Source organism: Hemicordylus capensis, chromosome 13 (genome assembly GCF_027244095.1).
Source record: "Hemicordylus capensis ecotype Gifberg chromosome 13, rHemCap1.1.pri, whole genome shotgun sequence".
NCBI classification, from domain to species: domain Eukaryota; kingdom Metazoa; phylum Chordata; class Lepidosauria; order Squamata; family Cordylidae; genus Hemicordylus; species Hemicordylus capensis.
Genome location: NC_069669.1, coordinates 1,224,425 through 1,247,986, shown reverse-complemented (window position 1 = coordinate 1,247,986; position 23,562 = coordinate 1,224,425). Strand labels below are relative to the sequence as shown.

The 23,562-nt window shown below is 52.6% G+C and overlaps 1 protein-coding gene across 4 annotated transcripts in view; it reads left to right on the top strand.

Moving 5' to 3' along the window:
* TRAF7 (TNF receptor associated factor 7) overlaps positions 1-23,562 on the top strand; it is a 34,769-nt gene extending 11,207 nt beyond the window's left edge. For 2 of the 4 annotated variants that reach the window (XM_053276010.1, XM_053276011.1), the window contains exons 3-21: positions 525-582; positions 1,900-1,988; positions 6,668-6,784; positions 8,930-9,022; positions 11,841-11,874; positions 12,813-12,996; positions 13,662-13,796; positions 14,132-14,349; positions 15,196-15,269; positions 15,536-15,584; positions 16,296-16,423; positions 17,313-17,395; positions 18,475-18,514; positions 19,102-19,218; positions 19,739-19,861; positions 19,988-20,107; positions 20,241-20,372; positions 21,577-21,696; positions 22,726-23,562. In XM_053276010.1, coding sequence (XP_053131985.1) covers positions 525-582; positions 1,900-1,988; positions 6,668-6,784; positions 8,930-9,022; positions 11,841-11,874; positions 12,813-12,996; positions 13,662-13,796; positions 14,132-14,349; positions 15,196-15,269; positions 15,536-15,584; positions 16,296-16,423; positions 17,313-17,395; positions 18,475-18,514; positions 19,102-19,218; positions 19,739-19,861; positions 19,988-20,107; positions 20,241-20,372; positions 21,577-21,696; positions 22,726-22,740 — 1,929 coding nt within the window. In that variant the 3' untranslated portion in view covers positions 22,741-23,562. Of the gene's footprint in view, positions 1-524; positions 583-1,899; positions 1,989-5,388; positions 5,564-6,667; positions 6,785-8,929; positions 9,023-10,071; positions 10,196-11,840; positions 11,875-12,812; positions 12,997-13,661; positions 13,797-14,131; positions 14,350-15,195; positions 15,270-15,535; positions 15,585-16,295; positions 16,424-17,312; positions 17,396-18,474; positions 18,515-19,101; positions 19,219-19,738; positions 19,862-19,987; positions 20,108-20,240; positions 20,373-21,576; positions 21,697-22,725 lie in introns of those variants that run through there. The other 2 variants (XM_053276013.1, XM_053276014.1) reach the window with 2 other exon arrangements.

The window sequence follows — 23,562 nt, the reverse complement described above, 5'->3', positions numbered from 1 at the left end:
ACCTTCTGCATGCAAGCAGGCAGGTGCTCTTGCCAAAGCCGCCCCATCCACTCAGGGGAGTATCTTACAGTGCTCTCACATGTAGTCTCCCATTCAGATGCAAAGCAGGGCAGACCCTGCTTAGCAAAGGGGACCACTGATGCTTGCTACCACCAGACCAGCTCTCCTCCCATATTAAGACTCTTGGCTTTAAAAAAATACTGGTAGTGCCAATCCTGAATATTGTGGTTGCATCCAGTCCAGCTCTTTTCTCTCACAGTGTAGGAGATCATCATTCCTCATGATGGGTTAAGGTCTCCTCCTTGCTTAAAATAGGAAGGTATTCGATAGATCATTCAGGTGCTTGGACCGGCCTCCTTACCCAGCAGGCAGCGGGAGCAGGGCCTTCCCCGTTCCTTCCCTGTCTTGCTCCAGGACAGATGAGCTATGAGGTAGCTCCAGGCCAACTCTTTTCTATGCTCTCTTTGCTAACTGGTTCTCTTGATCTGTGGCAGGCTGTTTAACACATTTCTTCTTGGTTTCAGACGAGAATGGAGACTACTTTTGGGCCTGCCTTCTCTGCAGTGACCACCATCACCAAAGGTCAGTTTTCCCGGGTCTTCCCTTGATTCATGGGTCAATGAATCCTGCAGTGGAAACACTGGCTCGGTAGCTTGCCACGAACGTGTAGCGACTGCCATGTTGGATCACACAAAAAGTACGTTGGGGTCAGCGAAAAGCTGCTGGAATCTCCAGAGCAGGGCATAATGGAGCCAGCTGTCGCCTGTTGCGGTAATCGGCGGGGAGGCTGCCTTGTTATCTGGAGGTTCCGTTTTTGGTGATGGGTTTAGAAGCTTTCAATAAGGGCTAGACAAACTCAAGGTGGATGAGACTATCCGCCACCCTTCGCTGCTCTTCTGTGCATTCTCTCCCCACGCTGGACCTGTTGAAGACTCACCTTCCGCCTCCGTCCGGAGCCAGTTCAGACATGCACGTGTGCCACTTAATGGCTGCAGCATCGAGTCTGGGAGCCAAGCTAGATATGCCGGGGGCCGCCCCATTGACTTATGGCCAACAGGCTGGAGAAGGCAGGCACCACAGCCAGGCTGCACCCACAGCAGCTCTTGTGGGTTACAGGCACGGCTCATCCACTGGGCTGACTGAGAGCCCCACTTGGGGCTGAAAGGAAAGCTCTGTAACAACGGCTGCCTTTCCTCACATCCCCACGTTCTCACCAGCAGGAGAGCTGGTCTGGTGGTAGCAAGCGTGACTTGTCCCCTTAGCTAAGCAGGGTCTGCCCTGGCTGCAGATGAAAGGGAGACTTGCTGTGTGAGCACTGGAAGATACTCCCCTTTGGGGATGGATGGAGCTGCTCTGGGAAGAGCAGAAGGTTCCCAGTTTCCTTCCTGGCATAATCTCCAAGAGAGGGCGGAGAGAGGTTCCTGCCTACAACCTTGGAGAAGCCGCTGCCAGTCTGTGAAGACAATACTGAGCTAGATAGACCAATGGTCTGACTCAGTATATGGCAGCTTCCTGTTTTGTTTTGTTTTTGGGTTTTTTTAAGCCATAGGGAGCTCTCTTGCAGAGCCAAACCATTGGCCCATCTATGCCGGGACGATCTGCCCTGATTGCAAAGTTCTCCTGAGGAGAAGCAGCTCTCCTGAGGCAGAGAGATCTTTCCCATTCCTGCCCTGTCAGGAACTGCACCCAGGACTCATCAGGAACTGATGTCTGAGCTTGCTGAATGAAGCGCACCGGGAAGGGAATTGCAAAGTTCTCGTTTATTTGGCGGGGTTTTGGAGGGAGGGACACATTTGTCAGAGCTGCTCTGGGAAATGAATGCTTAGATTGAAATGGATGCATTCTAGAGGGGCCCCCATTATAAGAAGTCTTAGGTGTGTGTCCTGGTTCTCCTTCTAGCGGATGGGAGTGGCACCTTCAAGCACCGGCGGACACCCTCTTCCTCCAGCACGCTCACCTATTCCCCCCGTGACGAGGATGATGGCATGGTACGTGCCCGCGACCGAGGTTATGAGGGTGCAGAGTGGGGTCCGTCGGGCTAGCTTGGGTGGGCTGCTCTTCCTGGGATCCTGTTCCAACCCCCCAGGTGTGGTGGGCTGTTTTCCTCCCCGCCTCCGCCTGCAGAGGGCTCTCCTTGCTACACCACTACAAACCCTGTAACTTGGCCGGTGCTGGTTCCTTCAGAAGACCTTAACCTGGAGGGGATTCCCCACGGGCTGGCCTTGGCCCTTATGGTTTTATACCTGCCCATTGACACATAGTCTACGTTTGCTGCCTGGCCTTGGGCCTCTGACTGTGTCTCAGCCTGGCCTGCCTCACAGGGCTGCTGGGAGGAGAAATGAGCAGAAGCCTGCAGTCATACGCTTGGCTGGGCTGCTCAAATCCATCTGTGGGGTTCATCCACACGCCCCGCTGCTTTTTGTCCTTGCTCTGCCCCCTCAGGGCTGCCAGGTCACAAGGCTGCAATGACAACAGAAGCCCCCGCTGGCAGAATTCCCCGGTCAAGGCCTAGACCTTTTGGCCGCCTTCCGCCTTGGCCTGCAGCTCTCCCTTCCTGCCTCCCTTCCTGCCTGCCAGTGACACCAGCCGCCCCTGCCTCTGGGCCCAAAGTGTCCTTTTGCTCCAGCCCTGCTTTCTCCCTCGCGGCTCCCTTTTTCAGTGCCACGACTGCACACAAACACCCCATTGCTTCCTCAGGCCCCAGCTTTTCTAGTCACCTTTGCCTAACTTCCTTTCCCCACCCTCCCTTGCACCCCCCTCTCCTTCATTTTACATGCTGTAAGCAGTCTTGGGTCGCTTCTTGTTTTTGGACCACAACTCATAAGAACAGCCCTGCTGGATCAGGCCCAAGACTTATCGAGTGCAGCATCCTGCTCCACACAGTGGCCCACCAGATGGCTCACCACAGGCAAGAGCTGAGGGCATGCCCTCTCGTCTCCTGCTGTTGCTGCCCTGCAGCTGGGATTCAGACTGAGGCTGGAGGTGGCCCATAGACACCATGGATAGATAGACCTGTCCTCCATGAATTTGTCTAAGCTCCCATCATCCCCAGCCACAATGGTTGAAGGCCAAGGATGATGGGAATTGCCATCCAAAAACAAGTTACCAGGTTCCCGGCAGTAAGGTTCCTTCAGAGGCTCCTCTCTGATTAACCCCTTCTTTCCTCCACTCCCTGTTCTTTTTCTCATGCCTCACCCTCTGATTCCTCTTCCTGATGGTTCCTCTTCTTCAATCCACTGCCTGCTCTGTTTCCGTCAGACTTCTTGCCCTGGGAGCTCCGTCCCGTAGCTTCCTTATCTCCCAGGGTTGTTTCCCAGTTCTCAGTCATCTCGTGTGTCAGGTTTTATTCCAAGCCAAACTGACAACTTCCCCTTCCGTCGAAGAAACTGAACTGCAAACTGTTCACTTCCCTGAGCAACTAAGTATTCTGAGTCATTGCACCAACTCAGCCAGTCAGTGTCCAGAGGCTTCACCCACCACAAACAACAATGCTGTATTGATGACAGTGTTAAAGCATTTGGTATGCTGGATGGTGCTATAGGGATATTGTATTAATAGTCGCTGTTTTAAAGGCTTACTAAGGTCCTCTCTGCAGGAACAGGAGCTAAAGCCCGTTACAAGTTTAAGGCGTTAGGAAAGAATAGCCTCCATATAAGGCCAGATCTCCCCAGGCCCCTGTTTAAGAACGCAAAGTTCTCTTCTCTGGTCTCTGTCCCCGTTAGGGTTGTAAAGCAACTTATTCACGGGAAAGGGCTTTAGAAATGTGTGCTGTCTGAGGATTTCTACATGCAATTCTGGTCTCTGCTCTGTGCCTGTTGAGCGATGTAGTGGGTTGGGTTGGCTGTTTGAGTCTGTGCCAGATTGCCTTCACTGGTTTTGCTCTCCCATCAGCAAAAGGGGTGGGGTTGCCTTTTGGTGAGTTCGCCAGTGGCAAGTGGCAGTGTTAGCAAGCTGGTGGCTGTCATTTCTTCCCCTAGAATATCCCTGTAAACATATTGCGGTGGGTGGGGAGGCTGGTGGCTGTTTTTGTCCCCTTACCTGGGGGGGGGAGACACACACACACACACAACTATTCAAGCCAGAGTTCTCACTGGAGGGCTTTTCATCTCTGCCCTACAGCCACTCATAACTTTAAAGCCGGGCTGCACAACTTCAGCCCTCCAGCTGTGGTTGGACTACAACACCCATCATCCCCAGCCACAGTGGCAAGTAGCAGGGATGGTGGGAACCATAGTTCAGCATCCACAGGGGGACCCAAGTTGTGCAGCCCGGCCTTAAGCCAACTGCTGTCTTTTCAGCCTGTACCCGCCACACCAGCCACCTCATGGCGCAGCGGGGAAATGACTTGATTAGCAGGCCCTTGGTTGCCGGTTCGAATCCCTGCTGGTTTGTTTCCCAGACTATGGGAAACTCCTATATCGAGCAGCAGCGATATAGGAAGATGCTGAAAGGCATCATCTCATACTGTGCAGGAGGAGGCCATGGTCAACCCCTCCTGGATTCTACCCAAGGCAACCACAGGGCTCTGTGGGCGCCAGGAGTCGACACTGACTCCACAGCACAACTTTATCTTGACCTTACCCTCCCCACCACCATAGGGGGATGATAATACTGTCTGCCTGCCCTGCGAGGCGGTTTGTTCCATTCTTTTATTTTTATACTTAAGAACTGCTTTTGTCAAAGTCTCAAGGAGCTTTACAACATATTAAAACAATATAAAGCTGGAGGGTAGAAAATTAATTGAGGAACACAGACTCCTAATGAAGAGACGATGGAAACGGCCCCTGGCAAGCACAGAGAGCCACACAGTAGATTGCGTGAGCGGATGCGTCTGAAGTCCTTTGAGCCGCAGCAGTGCCCGCTTGCTGGTAATAGCGTGGGGCCGTCCTTGGAGCCAGACACACCACCACATGCCCTCAATGTCCCTCTTTCTGATGGGTGGGGTGGATCTCCTTTTGAACTCGTGCAAAGTCTGTCAGCGTGCTGGTCTGAGAAACGTTGCACTGCTTGGATTCGGTGGAGCGACCCTTGTCTTTGGGGACAAGGCATTTCACTGCTGCTGTTCTTGCTCTGCGTGTAGCCCTGACTAATCCGGACACGGCTAGTGCCCTCAAGCCCACCCCACAGCCCCCGCCCCGCCTCCGTCTGAGAGGTCCCCTCCAATGTTGCTGGAGTGGTGCTGCATTGGAAGGAGTGAGGGGGCGTGGGGTCCCCGTGGAAGCATCCCTCCCTGAGCCAATCCCAGCAGCCCTGAAGTCCGCCCGGGCTTGGCGATTGGTGGGCAGCTTGCCCAGCTGGCTCTCCCACCGCCACCCACCCCCAAACAGGAAGCCACAAAGCAGAACCCGGACCGAATTGAATAGGAGGAAGTCTCCAGCCATCTACGCAAAGAAATCTGGCAGCAGCGAGCAAGAGGCAGGCTAGCAAATGAGCTTAGGAACAGGAGAGTCCACGAGCCTCTTGCGAGGAGGACGCGGAGCTGTCTGTCAGGGGCCGGAGAGATGGGCCCTGGCGCGTCTGGGTAGGTGCCTGGCCGAGCACCCGAAAGTCCCATGTCGGGAAGGTGAGCTTATGTGGAGAAGCCTCTGGCACAGGCAGGAGCAGTTGCTTGTCATTCAGGAGGCATCTCGGGCTGGTTTTCTGCTTGTCTGGCGTCTGTCTAGCTTGAGTCTGGGGTTTTAAAGATCGGGCAAAGCTCGGGAAGCATGACACTGCTTAACTTGCATGCAGAGGGAAGGCTTTTCTCTGTTGGTTTTTTCAGGTGAGCGGTTTAAGAAGCAAGCACAAACATTTGCCTGCCAAATAAAAGCTGCCTAGTCTCTCTCCCACCCCCTGTCCCCAAGACCCACACTCAGCCGGACTTCCCTGGATTCTCTGCAGCTGCAGTTTATTGGAGCACCTTTTCTAGCGATGGCACAAGTGGTGCTCTGCAGTTAAGAGCCTTAAGTGGCATTCTGCTGACTGGTCCTCTTTCTTTCCTTCCATCTCCTCCAGAAGAGCCACCAGCAGGAAAGGAAGCTCCCGTTCAGTGTAGCACAAGACATTAAGAGGCAGTGTGCAAGCTGTGTGGTTTCTGTAGAAAAGCCACAGGAAGAGCTCTTAGCCACGGATCCAGCCTCTTAAGGAGCCTGGCTTTGGGGAGAGGGAAGCCTTTTTCCCTGAGGAAAGACTCTTCCTTGCTCTCTGTGGCTGATTGTAAAAACCTCTGCATTCACAGAGCTGTGGGAAACAAATTTGCACTGAGGGGCTTCAGGAGTCAGACAGAAGCAGAATAAATTTGCAACGTCATAAGCATTGCAGAATAAATCATGCACCCAAAATGAGATGTCATGCAAACATTTGCTTAATTTCCAGAGTTTATCCTGGTTGCAGAATCCAGCTCTTGCTTACGTAAAATTTTGGTTTTACTTATTTTTTTCCTTTCGCCCAGAGAATGCACCGCCTCAGCTTGTGTGTGTTTGAATCTTGTTAAGCAAACCTTCTGTTGGAAAGGGGTCTCTGGGAGTGGTGGCGGCATCATGGGCCCCAGAGAGAGGTCTCCTGGGGAGCATTGGCTCTTGCACTGCCGGCCACTGAGCTGCATGGAAGTAAGGAGAGCCCTCCACTGCGTTTTGTAACACAGGGCTGTGAGTGACCTCCCTCCCCATCTCTCTCTCTCTCTTTGTAGCCACCAATCAACACCCCACGGAGGTCTGACTCCGCCATCTCCGTCCGCTCGCTGCATTCAGAGTCCAATATGTCCCTGCGTTCAACTTTCTCTCTCCACGAGGAAGAGGAGGAGCCAGTAGGTATTGGGGGGTTGGAATCGAGCTTGGGGAGTCTTCCATGAAGAGGCCCAGAGCGAAAGCAATGAAATACACAACTCTCTATTTATTCCAAATACTTCTAAGGCTGTTCTTCAGCCTAAAGTGCCTTCTCTCCTATTGCTACCCACTTCACTTCCGAAGGGGGCCATCTGGAGCAGAGAGACCTTTGGATGAACTTTGGATGGTTACGGGATGTATGATTAGTCGGGGCATCGTTCTGTTTATTTTAGCCTGTGTTTTGAATTTTGGATGTCTCTCTTTGTACGTTTTTGTGCTGACTTTAATAAAACATTTTTGAAAAGAATAAGCAATGACCTTAGTATTTGGGCAGGCTCATGTGAGAGAAGACCACGGAAACTGCCAGGGAGGAGAGGAGAGGCGGAGGGGGTTGCTCTTGGGTTATTGCCAGGGTTCCTTTGGATCTGCTCCGAGTAGTAACCCTGCCAGTGGAATGTCCCCTTCTCAACCTGGGCTTCCTCTCTGCCTTAAGCAACTATTCTGAGAGGCCCAATATGTGAATTAGACACTTAAGTTCACCTCACCAATAGACTCCTCTGGCCCCTTCCCTACCTGCTTGTAACTATGTGATGGGTCTCTTTGTATTGCAGTTACGTAGCTATCAGCCAGTCATGTGGCAGCAGTAGCCAAAGCAGAGTGAATCTGTCCGGGGCATGTGTGTAAATGATAATCCAAATGGTCCTCTCCCTCCCTTTGAGCCTGCCCACCCATTAAGATCTTTTAGGGAGGTTCTGCTCCACATTTCTGTGCCTTCTGAGGTTCAGTCGGGACACATGCGGAGCAGGGCCTTCTCCACTGTGGCTCCATGGTTCTGAACTCCCTCTCCCAGGAAGTTCAGTTTGCTCCATCCCTTTTGGGCTTTAGGCAGAATGCAAAAACATGGCTATTCCAGAAGAGCTTTGGCCTCTGGGGATTAGGAAGGGGGAAGCTTTTTTCATAGATCTGTTTTAATCTCTAACTTCTCTGCTATCTTGTTTTGTTTTGTGATCTGTATTTTGCCTGGATTTTGTGTTTGTGTTGCCTTGAGTACAGATATACAGAAAGGCATCAGGTAAAATTAAAAAACAAATAACATAAAATGGCAAGTCACAGTCAACATGTAATAATAATAAACTCTGTTAGCCGCCCCATAACAAATTGTCCTCTGGGAGGCTGACAACAGAGGATTAAAACATACAATAAAAACACATAACACATTAAATCATAACAGACCAAAAAAAAAAAAAAGGAGGGAAAGAAAATACAAAATACAATACAAAGCAGCATTAAAAACTCATTTTAAAATTAGTTATAAATCAGAACAAATCTGAAAACCCGAATTTAAAAGGCCTGTGTGAACAAAAAGGTCTTGACTTGGTGGTGTCTAAAAGAACAAAGTGATGAAGCCAGGTGAGCCTCACTAGGGAGGCTGTTCCATGCAACCACGGAAAAGGCCCTCTCCCTGGTAGCCACCCGCCTCACCTTGCTAGGCACCTTGAAGAAGAACACGTAAGAGGACTGGGGTTTGGAGGCTTGGCTGGGGTAGTGAGCAGTGTTCCCTCTTAACAGGGATTCCCGGATGTTGACTACAGCTCCCATAATCCCTAGCCAAAGGCCATTGCAGCTGGGGATGCTGGGAGTTGTAGTGAATAACATCTGGGAATCCCTGTTAAGAGGGAACACGGGTACTGAGCCAGCTACTAGCCCTAACCCTGAATTTGCATTCCCCTCCCCACTGCACTTATGGTGGGGGCGGGGGACATAAAATCCAGACCTCGGACCTGCATGTTACTCAGGACCGCAGGTATGTGGTCAATGTCGTTCATCCTCGCACCCAAACCGGATCTCGAAGGCACTAGCATGGAGCCTTGTGGGCTCTCCCTGTTTTCCTGTGCACAAGCAGTGAAAGGCTCATTTAGATTTGCAAGTCTAAACCTTAGAACAGGATTCGCAGATTGCTTGGAACTCTTGGCAAAGCCCCACCTTGCCTCTGCTGCCTTTCGGTGGCGGCCCTGGGCTCTTGCACACCACCAACTCCTCACCATCTGTTCTGCGAAACGTTGCTGTGTTCGAAGGGACCAAACTTCCCATTTCAGGTTTCCCCCCCCTTGCTTTCCACTCTGCAGGAGCCGCTGGTGTTTGCTGAGCAACCTTCGGTGAAACTCTGCTGCCAGTTGTGTTGCAGTGTGTTTAAAGATCCAGTGATCACGACCTGTGGGGTGAGGAGCTTTCAGCAGCCTGCATTCTTGGTTGTGTAGGGGAGGCAAGAGAAGAGCGTGTGGCTGTATCCAGTGTGTGTGTTTGTGCTGGGGGTCCGCTTATGGTACTGAACCTGTGCTGTTGCGAATTGCACCTTTCTGTATTGGGCTGTCTAGGGCTGATTGAGTTAAATCAAGGCCATTTAAGTCACTGGCTTAAATCATGATTTAAATAACGGGGGTGTGGGGGTGGACCTCAGTTTAAATCATTGATTTAAATCAAGTTCCCCCCTTACTTCTTCACATATTTCTTAAACAATGGTGCAAAGCTCATCACTTAAAACATGTTAATTTACAACATCCAGGAGGGTCTACTTTGTATACTTTGTGAAATTAATTTTGTGTAATTTTTTAGATAATTTGATTTTTACTAGTTTAGGAAATAGTACACAATACCTGGTTTTTTAATGTGATAGATATGTTTACTCCTTACTTGAGGAGAGGAGAGCCGATCTTGTAGTAGCAAGCATGACTTGGCCCCCTAGCTAAGCAGGGTCTGCCCTGGTTACATTTTAATGGGAGACCACATGTGAGCACTGTAAGATCTTCCTCACAGGGGATGGAGCCGCTCCGGGAAGAGCAGAAGGTTCCAAGTTCCCTCCCTGGCAGCATATCCAAGATTGGGTTGAGAGAGACTCCGGCCCGCAACCTTGGAGAAGCTGCTGCCAGTCTGTGTAGACAATACTGAGCTAGATGGACCAATGGTCTGACTCAGTGTGCGGCAGCTTCCTATCTTCCTATGAGTCCAGCTTCCCTGCATCTCCATGTTGCACGGCTTACTCTTGGCACTTTCCCCTTCTTACCCAGGTTGGGCATTTCTTCAGAATTTCCCCAGAAAGGGCGTCTCCTATGCCTAGGAGCTATGATAGTTTCTTGGTGGCAAAATGTGGGGCAATAATACAGTTTTCTGTGTACTGAACAATTCCTTCCTTCTTCCCCCGCCCCCCACTGCCACTGTTTTCCTACTCTGCCTCCTTTCCTAAATTGTGTCTCTGCCTGAACTCTGCCTCGGACCAGCCCTACTGCAAAACAGCCAACCTACTATTTATCCTGTGTCGCTGCGCATGAAAAACAGGTGTAGAAATGGAAAGCGCAGACAATTCTGAAAGCAAGAGCTGGTGGTTGCTGGGCAGGGTAAAGCCATTTTCATGAGTTTGAAATGAATGTCCAGCCTTGATTGGTGGGTAACTCCGTGTCTCTAATGATTAGAGAGTCAGTAATCCATTTCTAGGATACTGTAAGGAGTGTTGGTGTAGCATATTTGGATGAGATTTAATTTTAACAAAGATATTTTACATCAGAATTGGAAACAAAGTGTTTTCTTTACATTTTTAAAATCTGAATTAAATAAAGGAATCTTTTTTTAAAAAAATTCCTTTAAAACATTGATTTTTATCCACTGTGGGGTTATCTAGGAAAGGAGGGAAGAGAATAAATCTAAAGCAGATCTCTCATGACAAAAGACTCTTGTGGGGGTTTGAAGGTTTATAGCTGACTGCACCCTGCTAGTTCTTCCATGGGCTTGCCCTCTCTTCCCTCTTTTGGCTGAAACAGAACTGGCTTTTGATATGTGCAAAACAAAGCTGAAAAGGGAGGGTATTATGAATTCATAAAACCACTGCTGATCTGAAAAAGATGGCCAAATTCATTGGAAAGAGCCACCACCACCACCACCCGCCCTAAACCTCTAGAAATAAAAACTGTTAGATCTATTAAAGCTATTATATTCATCTGTTAAAAAAAATGCAAATAAGCTAGATGAATATGGAAAGTATCACATGCAGTCAGATAAATAACACCATGCGTATTCCATGTTTAGCGATGGTAGAGTCCAAAAGATGGATGTGTGTGTGTGTGTGTATACACACCTCGCACTCCGCCTCCTCCTCCGCCATGCTTCCGCTTCACGCTCTGACAGGCTGGCCTGTTCTGCCATTTTGGAATTCATCCTAACCTTGAATCATAGAAGTGTGAACTCTCCTGGAGATAATCGATCGGCTCATTTCCCACATGTGACAGTTTCCTCCACACAAAGATTCAAAGAGCATCCAGTGTCAAAACTACATTGTTAAAATACACGTTCCTAATGGTACACACTATGCTCCTTGTCTAAATATCATCTTAGAGTGATGTGAATAATTCTTCCCCTTGCTCTAGGATATTGGTTGCATCTACTCTTGTATAAAAATAAATAATCTTGAAAGGATTAATTAAAATGGTGATGAGTCTCAAAATAACCCCACGTGTTCTGCAAGCTGGCAATTGGTGGCATCTCCTAAGAGAACAGACTTCATAATGTGTGAAGGAAAAAGAAAATTGACACCTTTTGCAGCCTGAATTTTCATCATCTGATAGATATGATCATTATAAGACACTGGCATATAGTCTACCTGTTGTTTTTACCAATTTTGACATTATGTCGGTTTTTAGAAAACATTCAGCTCTCTAAAAAAGTCTCGCTTTTCCTTTCCCAATTTAATTAGTGAACCTTTTTTGGATCTGTGTTATGTTATGGGCAAGCAAAAACGATATATTTAATCCAGGGATTCTCAACCTTGGATCCCCAGAGGATGACTACAACTTCCGTCATCCCTAACCACAACAGTCTTCAGCCACTAAAGGATGGGAGTTGTAGTCCAACCACATCCGGAGACCCATGGCTGGGAATCCCTGCCCTGGAGGCTGGCTGCTTTGGGAAACAGCATATTGGGTCAGAGAGGTGTCTGGTTTGGTCCAGTCAAGGTTTTCTGATGATTTTCTATCTTCTCTTTTGTTGCAGCACACGTTTTGCAGGAGATGTGCCTTAACCTCTGGTAGGTCCATGAACACCCTTTTTGGCAGATCATTCTGAACCACCATAGTGTGTATACAGCTGCTGCTTCCTCTTTCCCTTTCCTTTGAAAAACATGACTTGTGCCTATAAAAGAAAGGCATCCGGGTCCGGAGTTCTCTTGCATTTTTATAGACCTCTGGAAGAAGGGCTTTCTGTGTTGACGCATCAGTTTTGTAAACTTCTGGCTCTGAACACTTCACTGAGGCTAGCTCTGTATGCCTGTTGACCATCCCATGAGCGTCTCAACTGAAGCGGAAATTCCTCTTTCCTCGTAGGGGTCAATGGCCACTCCTCGTGTATGCCAGTGTATGAAAATATTTTAACAAACATTTCTGCGGCCATAAGGTTTAGGAATCTTTAAAAACTGTTTTTTCAGAAGCTGTATTCTGTGCCCCATTCCATGTTCTGTACCTTCCTGCAATTCCTCAGACTTGTGTCATCCACCGCCTGTCAGATGCCCTGAGTCAGGGGTTCTCCAAACTTGGCTGAAGGCCATTGTGGCAGGCGATTATGGGAGTTGGAGTCTAGCAACATCTGCGGACCCAAATTTGAGCACCCCTGCCATAAGCACTGAAAGGGTTGGCTTGGTTCAGATGTCACGCCAAGCCTGGGTTTGCCTTATGCGCTTAGCACCCACCCCGTGATTTGAGCATCCAGTCGTCCGTGGCAGACACAGCTTAGAGGGGCTGGTCTCCTTCCATCCTCCCTCTGCTCAGCCCTCCAGCCTCTAGTGCAGCAGCCTTCAGAGGCGAGGAGAAGTGGCCATGGCTCGCAAACCCATCACACCAAACAGTGGCTTGCAAACCCCTTCCGAACCCTGACTGGTTGGGAGCCACGGCTTCTTGCCTGTCACTCCGTCCAGCCGCTGATGAGCTTCTGGCACTGAGCTGTTCTTACCGAGTTTATTTCCTTGCGCAGAGAAGTGCCCGGTGGACAATGCCAAGCTGACGGTGGTTGTCAACAACATTGCCGTGGCCGAGCAAATTGGGGAGCTCTTCATCCACTGCAAGTACGGCTGCCGGCCTGCCGCCAGCGGCAAGCCTTCCGCCTTCGAGGTGGACCCTCGCGGGTGCCCCTTCACCATTAAGCTGAGTGCCAGGAAGTAAGTGGACCGGCACCCCCTCCCTGCCAAGCGCCTCTCTGCCTTCGCCGGCTTGTGCCCATCTTTGCTGCTCGGTCTCTGCGGGCTGGAGCAGCTGCCCCCACGAGCCAGGCTCTGTTTTGCCATTTGCAGCCTGGGGGAAGTTGGGGGGGTGAGCAGGGGGGTCCTCAGGCGCCATGCAGCATGGACACCTCATGGCTGGGGGTGTCCAGAGAAGCAGCTGCTCACCCCATCAACCCACAGCTACTTGCCGGCGTGTTTCAGGTCTTTGCAAATTAAGGGCGGACACTGCATCGTCCAAGGCAAGGACCTGACAAACAGCTTGGAGGGCTTTATTTGCCCATTGATGCTGTTTCAAGTAGTGCAAAAGTTACTGCTTTTCAGAACACTCTCGGGTCTTTAGAACAACCCTGTTAAAAGGCAAGCCGATTTCTCTGGGCTGTGTATTTTTTTTTTTAAAGGGTCCGGGGGTGGGGGAATGCCAGAAGGAGACGACGTACTTGATGGTACTGCTGAAAACCTCGCCCATCCCTCGGGTTCCTCTTGCTGAGTCCAGTAGCCCCGGGGGGGGGGGATTCCTTCCCTTTCACTTCTTTGCAGCTCTCCTCTGTGCCTGGCAGCAGCCGCTGCCTGTTGCTCATGCGCCTGCCTCCCTCTTTATCCAGGGACCATGAAGGCAGCTGTGACTATCGGCCGGTGCGCTGCCCCAACAACCCCAACTGCCCACCACTCCTCAAGATGAACCTGGAGGCACATCTCAAGGAGTGTGAGCACATCAAGTGCCCCCATTCCAAATACGGGTGAGCAGGGGGGGCGGTCTCAGCTTCTCTGGCTCCTGCCTGCCCTCCCTTTAGAGCTGTCGTTTCTTGTGGCTGGGGATGATGGGAGTTGTAGTTCAGCAACATCTGGAGGCCCGCAGGCTGAGAACCCCCGCGCTAGAACTTGCTCAGGGCCATGGTTAATCCAGCCTCCCTGGGCACAGGCACTCCACAAGAGCTCACAACCTGCTGTGCAGTGGGACAGGCAGACTCCCTTGTATTGGCTTCCAGGCATAATTTCTGGTGTGCGGCAGCGGGCACATCCCTGGTTGTCCTGAGACGGTTCTCCCTCTTGTGACTGCCTTCCCACCCTCCAGGTGCACGTTCATCGGGAACCAAGACACCTACGAGACCCACCTGGAGACGTGCAAGTTTGAGGGCCTCAAGGAGTTCCTGCAGCAGACGGACGACCGCTTCCACGAGATGCAGGTGGCCATGGCACAGAAGGACCAGGAGATTGCCTTCCTGCGGTCCATGCTGGGCAAGCTCTCGGAGAAGATCGACCAGCTGGAGAAGAACCTCGAGCTGAAGTTTGGTGAGTCTGCCAAGGGAGAGAGCGGCTCTGCCTCCTGTGAAGGGGAGATCTGGAGCTAAGCTGCGGCTGTTCTCAGAGAGTGTGGTGCACACACGGGCACACACACACACATATCCATTGCTGGAATTCCCCCCGAAGTTCATGCGTGGGCCAGCCACCCTCTCTCGGCATAACTTCCTTCATGGGGTGGCTGAGAGGATCGATGGAGGCAGGGAGAGAGTGGCGCTTCCTCTGCCCGGAGCTCTGCAAATGGCCGTGGCCCAGCGATGGAGCGCCTACTTGGCACACAGCCGGCCCCGGCTTCCGTCTGCCAGCGAGAGTCGCCCGTGTCTGGCTGGCTGGGCCCGTGGCCTGACTCCGAAGAGGGCCGCTCTCTGTCCCTCTGTCTCTGCTCCTCAGTTTCCCTCCCTGCCTTTAAGAAGCAGGTAAAGGGACCTGCCTTCAAGGAATGTTCTTGATTTGGGGGCTGTTGTTTTGTTATTTATCCTGGTTTAGTTGTGCATGTTTAATTGGCATAGGTTTTATGGTTATTTTTCATGTTTATATTGTAACCCACCTTGAGATTTCTTCAGAAAGGCGGTGTATACATTTAACAATCCCTAAATGTGCCTCTGTGGAGCTGGGGCGGAGGGAGCCGTGCCCTGCTTAAGGGAGTGTCTGCCACGGGGGCTTCCCAGGCTGGTGGCTCCCGAGACTTTTGCCCAGGACGCTCTGCACCAGCCCTGGGACCTGCGACCGAAGCGGGGGGCGGGAGGTGGCCTGTGCAGGTGGGAAGGCAGTGCTGCCTTCTGCCCACTTGCGTCTGCAGGCATCAGAACCTTTCCATTTCCCACGCGCTCTCTTCAGATGTCCTGGACGAGAACCAGAGCAAGCTGAGTGAGGATCTGATGGAGTTCCGGAGAGATGCCTCCATGCTGAACGTGAGTCTTGCCCCTTGCAGGGCCCTCCCCTCCCAGAGCATGGAGGGGAATTAATTTGGCTGGCTGGCGTGAGTCTGCGGCTGTGGAGGGACCCCCGCTTGGCCTGTGGCACCTTGCTGTCTGGGTGGTACAAGTGGGCGGGGGGTCTTGCCCTTTGGGGCCACGGCCAGCGGCCCTTCTGGTAACTTCGACTTCTGTTGTCATGTGAGCATCCCAGCTGTGATGGAGGCCGCTCTGCCCCTAACCTGCTTTGTTTGCCTCCTCAGGATGAGCTGTCCCACATCAATGCCCGGCTGAATATGGGGATTTTGGGCTGTGAGTATCAACTCGCCTCTCTCTCTCTCTCCCCCTCCCTCCCTCCTTGCCCGTTAGGCTGGTTTTGCAGTATCTTCTACTGAGAGCAAGGCTGTGTGGCAGGTTTAAGGGGATGCAAACAGGTGAAGTGCCAGTATCACTGTGCTTTCGGTGATAGGGAAATGGGAGTTTTCTGGGTTCATGAAACACTTCATCGGGCAGAGTGGAAATGGAACAAAACCTCGGATTTAGGAGTGAGCTGATTTGATCCCTTTCCTTTGTTATAATTAAACTCAAAATCCCAGGTGTCCACATAGGAAGCTGCCATATACTGAGTCAGACAATTGGTCTATAGGAAGTCGGTCTAGCTCAGACCATTGGTCTAGCTCAGGATTGTCTTCACAGACTGGCAGCAGCTTCTCCCAGGTTGCAGGCAGGAGTCTCTCTCTCAGCCCTGTCTTGGAGATGCTGCCAGGGAGGGAACCGGGAACCTTCTGCTCTTCCCAGAGTGGCTCCATCCCCTCAGGGGGAACCTCTTGCAGTGCTCACACTTCTAGTCTCCCTTTCATATGCAGCCAGGGTGGACCCTGCTTAGCTAAGGGGACAAGTCATGCTGGCGACCACAAGACCAGCTCAGATCCGATACTAGTGATCTGATCTGATCCTGTGATCGAATACTAGCAGTAATGAAGCTGCTTACACGTCCGTGTCTTTTTCTCTCTCCCCTCACAGCATACGATCCCCAGCAGATCTTCAAGTGCAAAGGCACCTTTGTGGGGCACCAGGGCCCCGTCTGGTGCCTGTGCGTATACTCCATAGGAGACCTGCTCTTCAGTGGCTCTTCTGACAAAACTATTAAGGTAAGCGCTCGAAGTGGTTAAACAAACAGATACATTGAAAATGGCACACTGTGCTCCCAGAGGGTCCTAGTACTGAATTGATCAGCACCAGGCAGACAGTTTCCCTGTTTTGTTTTAGCCAGTTGACAGTCTGAATGCTCATGAGCTGCGTTCACCTTTTTTTCTTGGTTCTTGGAGAACAGCCCAGTTTCCAGCTCTGGAATTTCCATTGTTGCTTCTGTTCTCTCAGGTCCTGCACAAAAAAAAAAAAATCCATTATTTCTCTCCCTGCTAAATTGACTCTTTACTTGGAACCCTGGCCTGAGTTTTTTAAGGAGCAGGGGGTGGATGTCTTCATTCATCCTGCTTGCGTGCTCCTTCAGAACAAGCGCTGCCCAAATCATTGTGCTCTGACACCAGCTGTATTGATGACAGGTTGGCTGGCAGAATCACAGTTCTTGGGATCCTGCAAACACAGGTCCTGGTCCCTACATTCAGTGCATGCCATGTGTGAAGAGAGAGACTGACCCAGCCCTGCCCAGAAGCTCTAGCCCCACAAGTGTGAGGTCCTGGCTCTCATGAGGGCAGAGAGCATTGCCAGTCCCTGGTGGGGAGGGTGCAAGTGGTCCCTTGCTCTGTTTCCCCAAAAGCTTGTTCTTTCCCTTTCTGTCTCGGAGCCGCAGCGATAACTGCTTGGGGCTGCGTTCCTTTGTTCTGTTTCCCTGGGAAAATCTGCCCATTCATTTCCTTTCCTGGACCAGTTTATCTCAGCCTGAAAGACGGGAAAGCAGGTTCACAGCTGACGGGCCAGCTGCTTCCTGCATTCCCAACACTGGCATCTCCGCCGACTTCCTGTCCTGATTTCTAGCAGTGCATGTGCCTCGTCACATGGTCCTTTCTTTCCTGTTAGGTGTGGGATACCTGTACCACATACAAGTGCCAAAAGACCTTGGAAGGCCACGACGGGATTGTCCTGGCCCTCTGCATCCAAGGGTGAGTCAGAGCTGTGTCCTACCTCTTGTGTTCTTCAAGGCTGATAGGTGTGTGTGTGTGTGTGGCACTTTTGTGTGGCACTTTTGAAAAGCTTGCCAAGAGGTTGATACCACCTTTTATTTGGTTTGCTTCCCATTTTACAGCTGGAGAAACCGAGCTCCAAGTTGTAGCCACATTATTTCCCTTAGCGGATTCCAACTCCCTTTATCATTGCTCTTGTGGGGGCCATTATAGTTACCGGTTTGGCTGCGTGTTTCTGCACTCAGGCAAGGAACTCTGCAACCTGCAAGATCCTGCAACCTGCATCAATTCATGCGAATGGAGCACATGTGCACTTTGTTTCTCACTTTGCATAATTCTGGCGTTGCCAGTCAGTGGAGGAGTTGTGCAGGGTGCCAAAACCCTGACCACTGGAAATCCATCCTTTATTTATGTATCTATCATATTTCTGTACCGCCTGATAGAAAGATAGAGCTTAGTCACGTGCACATCCAGCTTTTGAGACTTTGTGGTGTTGCCCACAAACTGTCACATACAACTTTGCACCCACCGGGGTTTGAAAGAAAACTTGCCTTGACCTTTTAACAAATGAAAATGTTTCCATTCTAAGTTAAAAACCCCTTTCTGGCCTGGACGCTTGGAAGTAGCAGTGACTCGTCCTAACAAGTCAGGGGGGCTCCAAACCAGGCCCAGCTGCCTTTGCTTCCCGGCAGCCCAGTTGTGCGGCTTCTCCCATCCTGCCCCGACCCCCGCATTAATGAGAGCCACGCTGCTTGCAGGCTGGCCACTCATCCGGTAGAGCTGTGCAGGCTGAGCTCTACCTGCTAAATGGCCAGCCTGCCGGCAGCACAGAATAGAAGAAACAGGCCCAGTCCAGCTGCCGGCAACCAGAGGCAGCAGTGCCTGGTTTGGGGCCTTCTCGCCCCCGGCTCGTTGGGATGAGCCACTGCTGCTTGGAGGCAGTGCTGGCTTGCCACCGGTGACCAGGTGGTGGCTGCCTTGATGCCCACGGCACATTCCTGCTCTTCAGGTGGTTGTCTTGGCCCTCCCTGAAGGACTCTCTTTTTCTGTTGGTCCAGGAACAAGTTGTACAGCGGCTCTGCTGACTGCACCATCATTGTAAGTACAGGGGGGCCTCGTTGTCTGTGGGTTCCTGCATCCACACTTGGGAAAAGGACACCCTGTCTCGGCATACGTGGGGGTGGGGAGAAACATGTCAACCTCATGTATCCGCCAGCCGGGGTGGCCGGAAATGACTGCAGAGGTCATTTTTGGCCCGGTTTGGGGGCATTCCAGGACATGTTGCGATTCAGGGGGAGCAGCAAAGCATGGTAAGAAGCTCCCCCTCACCCCCCGTGCATTTCCCCTTGAAATGAGGCTGATTTTTAACAATTTTTGAGCTGACTGAGAACCTAACACCCCATGACGCCCAATGCTGTGATATTCGCACTTTCAGTATCTGCGGCTGCAGCCAGGAATGGGACCCTGTGAATATCGAGATCTGCTTGTCGCTCTGTCTGGGGAGCAGCCTGCTTCTGCTTCCTCCCTTTCACTGGGGGAGAACAGTCTGAGCAGAAGGGTTGGTTAGAAGACCCCCAAGGTGTCCTCCAGCTCTGTCATTCTGGTTCGGTTCTGTGGGTGTCTCTCAGTGCAGCCAAGTGCACAATTTCACACAGCTCTCTCTCTCTCTCTCTCCTTCTCTCCAGGTCTGGGATATCCAAACCTTGCAGAAGGTCAACACCATCCGTGCACATGACAACCCAGTGTGCACGCTGGTCTCTTCGCACAACATGCTCTTCAGCGGCTCCCTCAAAGCCATCAAGGTGGAGTGGCGGGGGGGGGGCAGAGACCCTCTCAGCCCTTTGCCTTGCAGACCCCCTCTTTGTCCCCGAGGAAACCCTCCATCGGCCTTGCCCCCCTCCTTCCTCCCCCCTTTCATGACTTGCCTCTCGCTGATCCAGAATTCTCTCTGGCGTGTTTCTCGCGGATGCTGCTCACCCCCTCATTCTCCCCTCATCTGGCTTCTCTTGCTCATTTCCTCTCCTGACACGCTGTCCCCGTTTCCACTAGCCTCTCTCTCCCAGCTTCCTAACAGCAAGCCAAATAGAAGTGGTAATGGCACGATCCATTCTTCCCGCTGAACCCTACAAGGAGATACGTTTCCCCCCTCTCTGTGTAGCTTGGCTTGCTCACTGGAGCCAGCTAGCCTTCGCTGCATTGCCGTGGGCTTGTGGGACGTTGTGCTGTACCTGGCCTATAAGCTAATCTGTGGAGGGAGAATGAGGAGAAGATTGCACTGAGTGGCCTTTTGACCCTCCTAATGGTATGGTCCTGTCTGTCCAGGTCTGGGACATTGTGGGCACTGAGTTGAAGTTGAAGAAAGAGCTGACCGGCCTCAATCACTGGGTCCGGGCCCTTGTGGCATCCCAGAATCACCTATATAGTGGGTCCTACCAAACAATCAAGGTATGTACCTTCTCATATTCCCGCCTCTGAGCTGCTTGCCCACTGGCTATCTTGGGAGCTTTTGTTGTCCATCTGGTGGCGGCGGCGGGGGCATTCTTCCTCATTTGCCCCTTCCTTGGCTTCTAGATCTGGGACATCCGAAACCTGGAGTGCGTGCATGTTCTGCAGACGTCGGGAGGCAGCGTCTACTCCATCGCAGTCACCAACCACCACATTGTCTGTGGCACCTACGAGAACCTTATTCACGTAAGCATGACGGAGGCTTAAGGCGCAGGTGCAAAGCCTGCTGCTTTCCCCCAGATGGGTGGGGTGCTCAGCGGCACGGGCAGCCCCAGGGCTCTGCAGGCCGTGCTTGGACCTGGCGTTCTTCTGGCTCCAGGTGTGGGACATTGAATCCAAGGAGCAAGTCCGCACACTGACCGGACACGTGGGCACTGTGTACGCCCTGGCCGTCATCTCTACGCCGGACCAAACCAAAGTCTTCAGCGCCTCCTACGACCGGTCGCTGCGGGTATGTGGACCCACTGCTGTCAGGCTTGCAGACTCTGTTTTCGGGATGGTGTGGTGGGTAAGAATGTGGGGGGGGGACTAGCTGGGAGAAGCCCATTCCCTTTCCTTTTGTTGGATTATGGCAAGAGTTCTCACACTTGGGTTCCCAGATGGCCCAGCATCTGGGGGCCCAAGTCTGAGAAGCCTTGGGTTAAGGCAGGCCTGCTCAACTTTGTCCTCCCCAGCTGTCTTTTGGACTACAGCTCCCACAATCCCCAGCCACAATGGCCAGTAGCCAGGGATTGTCAGAGTTGTAGGCCAACTTCTGCCGGAGGGCCGAGGCTGAGCAGCCCTGGATAAGGCAAAATTAGGCAACCTTGGCTCTTCAGTCGTTGATCTACAACTCCCATCATCCCCAGCTAGGCTGGGGGTGATGGGAGTTGTAGTTCAACAACAAGTGGAAGGTCACGGTTGCCCACCCCCTGGTTAAGGCCATGCCAGTGTTTCTCAAGCTGTGAGGGCTCTTGTGGGGACCATGATCGTTGCTGGTTGGGCTGTAATGAGCAACTGCTGTTGTCAGTTGTGTTTCTTATTCTTTATTTCCCGGTTTGTAAAAGATACGTCTCCTACCTACCTACCTTGAAAAAATGCCCAATGGGGAAGTGGCAGGAGATAATTTTTAAAATCAGGGAAAAGGAAAGTCAGTTTCCAGGCAAGTTCAATGTCTGCCAAAGCAAAACTGCTTTTTGATAGCCTGCTGCCTATCAAAGGGGCCTCTCTCAGTGGTGGGCCACTGTGGGGAACAGGCTGCTCCTGGACTAACTATGCCTTGGGCAGGGCCCAGTAGGGCTGTTCTTCTGTTCAGGGGGTGGAGACCAGGCAGCCATCATGCCAGGCACAGAGACTGCCTGCCATCCTCAGAGCAGATGGCCTGTGGGAGGGAAGGAGCGAGGCTCTGCTTCTTAGCGCGACTCCTTTCCACTTCGGCAGTTTGTGCAAAAGGTCAACCGGGTAGGTGGGGGGTGGCACCCTTGAAGCCCGTCTCGCCCAGTACAGGGCAGGAGACTGCCGAGGGAGGGTGTGCAAGGTTTGCCTGGCAGGCCAGCGCCCGGGCCCTGTGGCCTGGACGGTGTGGCGATTGGAGGGAGGCAGGCAGGCGGGGAAGAGTCCAGCCCTGAGGCCCTTCTCAGCATCCCCTGCACCGTCTGGCTTGCGTCTGCCCCCAGGTATGGAGCATGGACAACATGATCTGCACGCAGACGCTGCTGCGCCATCAGGGCAGCGTCACGGCGCTGGCCGTCTCCAGGGGCCGCTTGTTCTCGGGCGCTGTGGACAGCACCGTTAAGGTAAGGCCTGGTGGGTGGTGGCGCCGGGCAGCTTTGGAGGAGGGGGCGTGGGGAGCCAGCTGGACATCACACCCCGTCGTGCAGGTGGCCGGGCTCAGCAGGGCCGCTCAAGCTGCAGACGGGGCCAGGGCTGCTGCCAAAAGCTGCTGGCGTGCCCGTGGCCGTGTGCCAGGGTTCCCCATGCTCTGTGTGTGGGGGGGGGCACAGAAAAGAGTGGGGCGGGGCACACTACAGAGGAGAGCAGCAGCACAGTGGTCTGGGATCCGGTTGTGGCCTGCGCTTTCCATTCTCGGCTGGGCAAAAGTCAGAAATTCTCCGGCAGGCTAGAGCGAGGGGGCCGCTGTGTTGATTCCTCAGGTTGGGAGAAACGGAGTGTCTGGAGATCAAACCACTTCTTGACGGCAGCAGCTTCAAGGGTGGGGTGGTGGCTGCAAAGGAGGCCGTCTCCTTGGGGCCCCCGAGCCCTGTTTCTGCTCTCTCGGGGCACTGCTGGAGCACGGGCAAGCTCTTTTAAGGATTTGTGCATGCTGTGGGAGTGGGCAAGGGCTAGCGCCCCATTGGCACCAATGTTAGGCATGACTGCCCACGCTGCGGTTGTCAGGCTGTCAACCCACGACTACAAGAGGTGATGATGATGATGGCCTCGAGCTGAAATGGCTTTAAACGAGTTTTTAGAACTGTACACTGAGGAGAGGCCTATCGCTGCTACGTGGAACCCCCAGGGTCAGAGGCAGTCTACCTCTGAAAGCCAGTTGCCGACAACGGGAGGCAGTACTTGCTTGCATGCCTTGTTTGTGGGCTTCACAGAGGCATCTGGTTGGTTGCTGGAGGAGAGGGGCCCGGCAGGGCTCTGTGTGCGTCCGGGGTGGTGGGGCTGCTCGCTGTGCACAAGGGCTTTTGTGGCAAAGCCTGCTGGGAAGCAGTGTGAATGCAGCATCCTTTGGGATGTGGGGCTCCCTCCTTCCCTTCGCCAGGGTGCGGCAGGAGGGCCTTGCCCATGGACCCGGCTGACTCCCCTTCCCCCTGCAGGTCTGGACATGCTAATGGGTGCCGCCGCTGCCGCCACCACCACCACCGCCGCCACCTGCTTCCGGATGCCAGACTACCAAATACTCCCTCGGCTCTCCCCTGGCGCTCCTCCGCCACTTCCCTCGCCCTCCCGCCGGCCAGAGAGCTGCACGGTCCACATACCTCAGCACTGCCCCTCGCCACGGACAGACATGGCCCCCAAGCGGCACTGTCGGCCCAGGCAAGGCTGTCTTGACTGACGATAAAGCTGAACCGGCCGCCCTGCAGCTGTGGCTTCTTTTTTCTGACTCAGGGGAGGAGGTTTCCTTGTTGTTGTCCAGTCTAACGGTGGTGTCGTAGCTGCAACGTCGGTCTCCAAAGTCCTTTTGCTCTCGCCAGAGGAGAGAAATGGGGCGCAGCCGCCTCAAACAAGAGCTCTTGGGTGAAGCGGGAGCGGATCGCTCAGTGGGAGCATCCCTACTGCACCTTGCAGGGTGTGGGGGGGGGGTCCCCTGAGCCAAGAAGGTGGGAGGGGCCCATTCTCCTCTCTGTCCTGGGATTTAATTTATCCACTTTCAGTTGTGCCTGCCACCGGAGGTAGAACCAGTCGTCCGCCCCCCCCCGCCCCCCCCCACTTTGTGTAACCAGGTACGATTTTTACGCCGTAAGCCCCCCAGTCCCTCACATCAGGTACCACATCGCCATCCTCCGTTCACAGCATCATGTCACGACGGCCTCCGCAGTAAAGCCGGGGAGAGCCCACGGTTGTGTTTTTACTGACATTTTCTACTGTTTTTATGATTGTGATATAGATTTGGATTATTTCTTCCTTGACAATAAAAATGGACCATGGTTTTA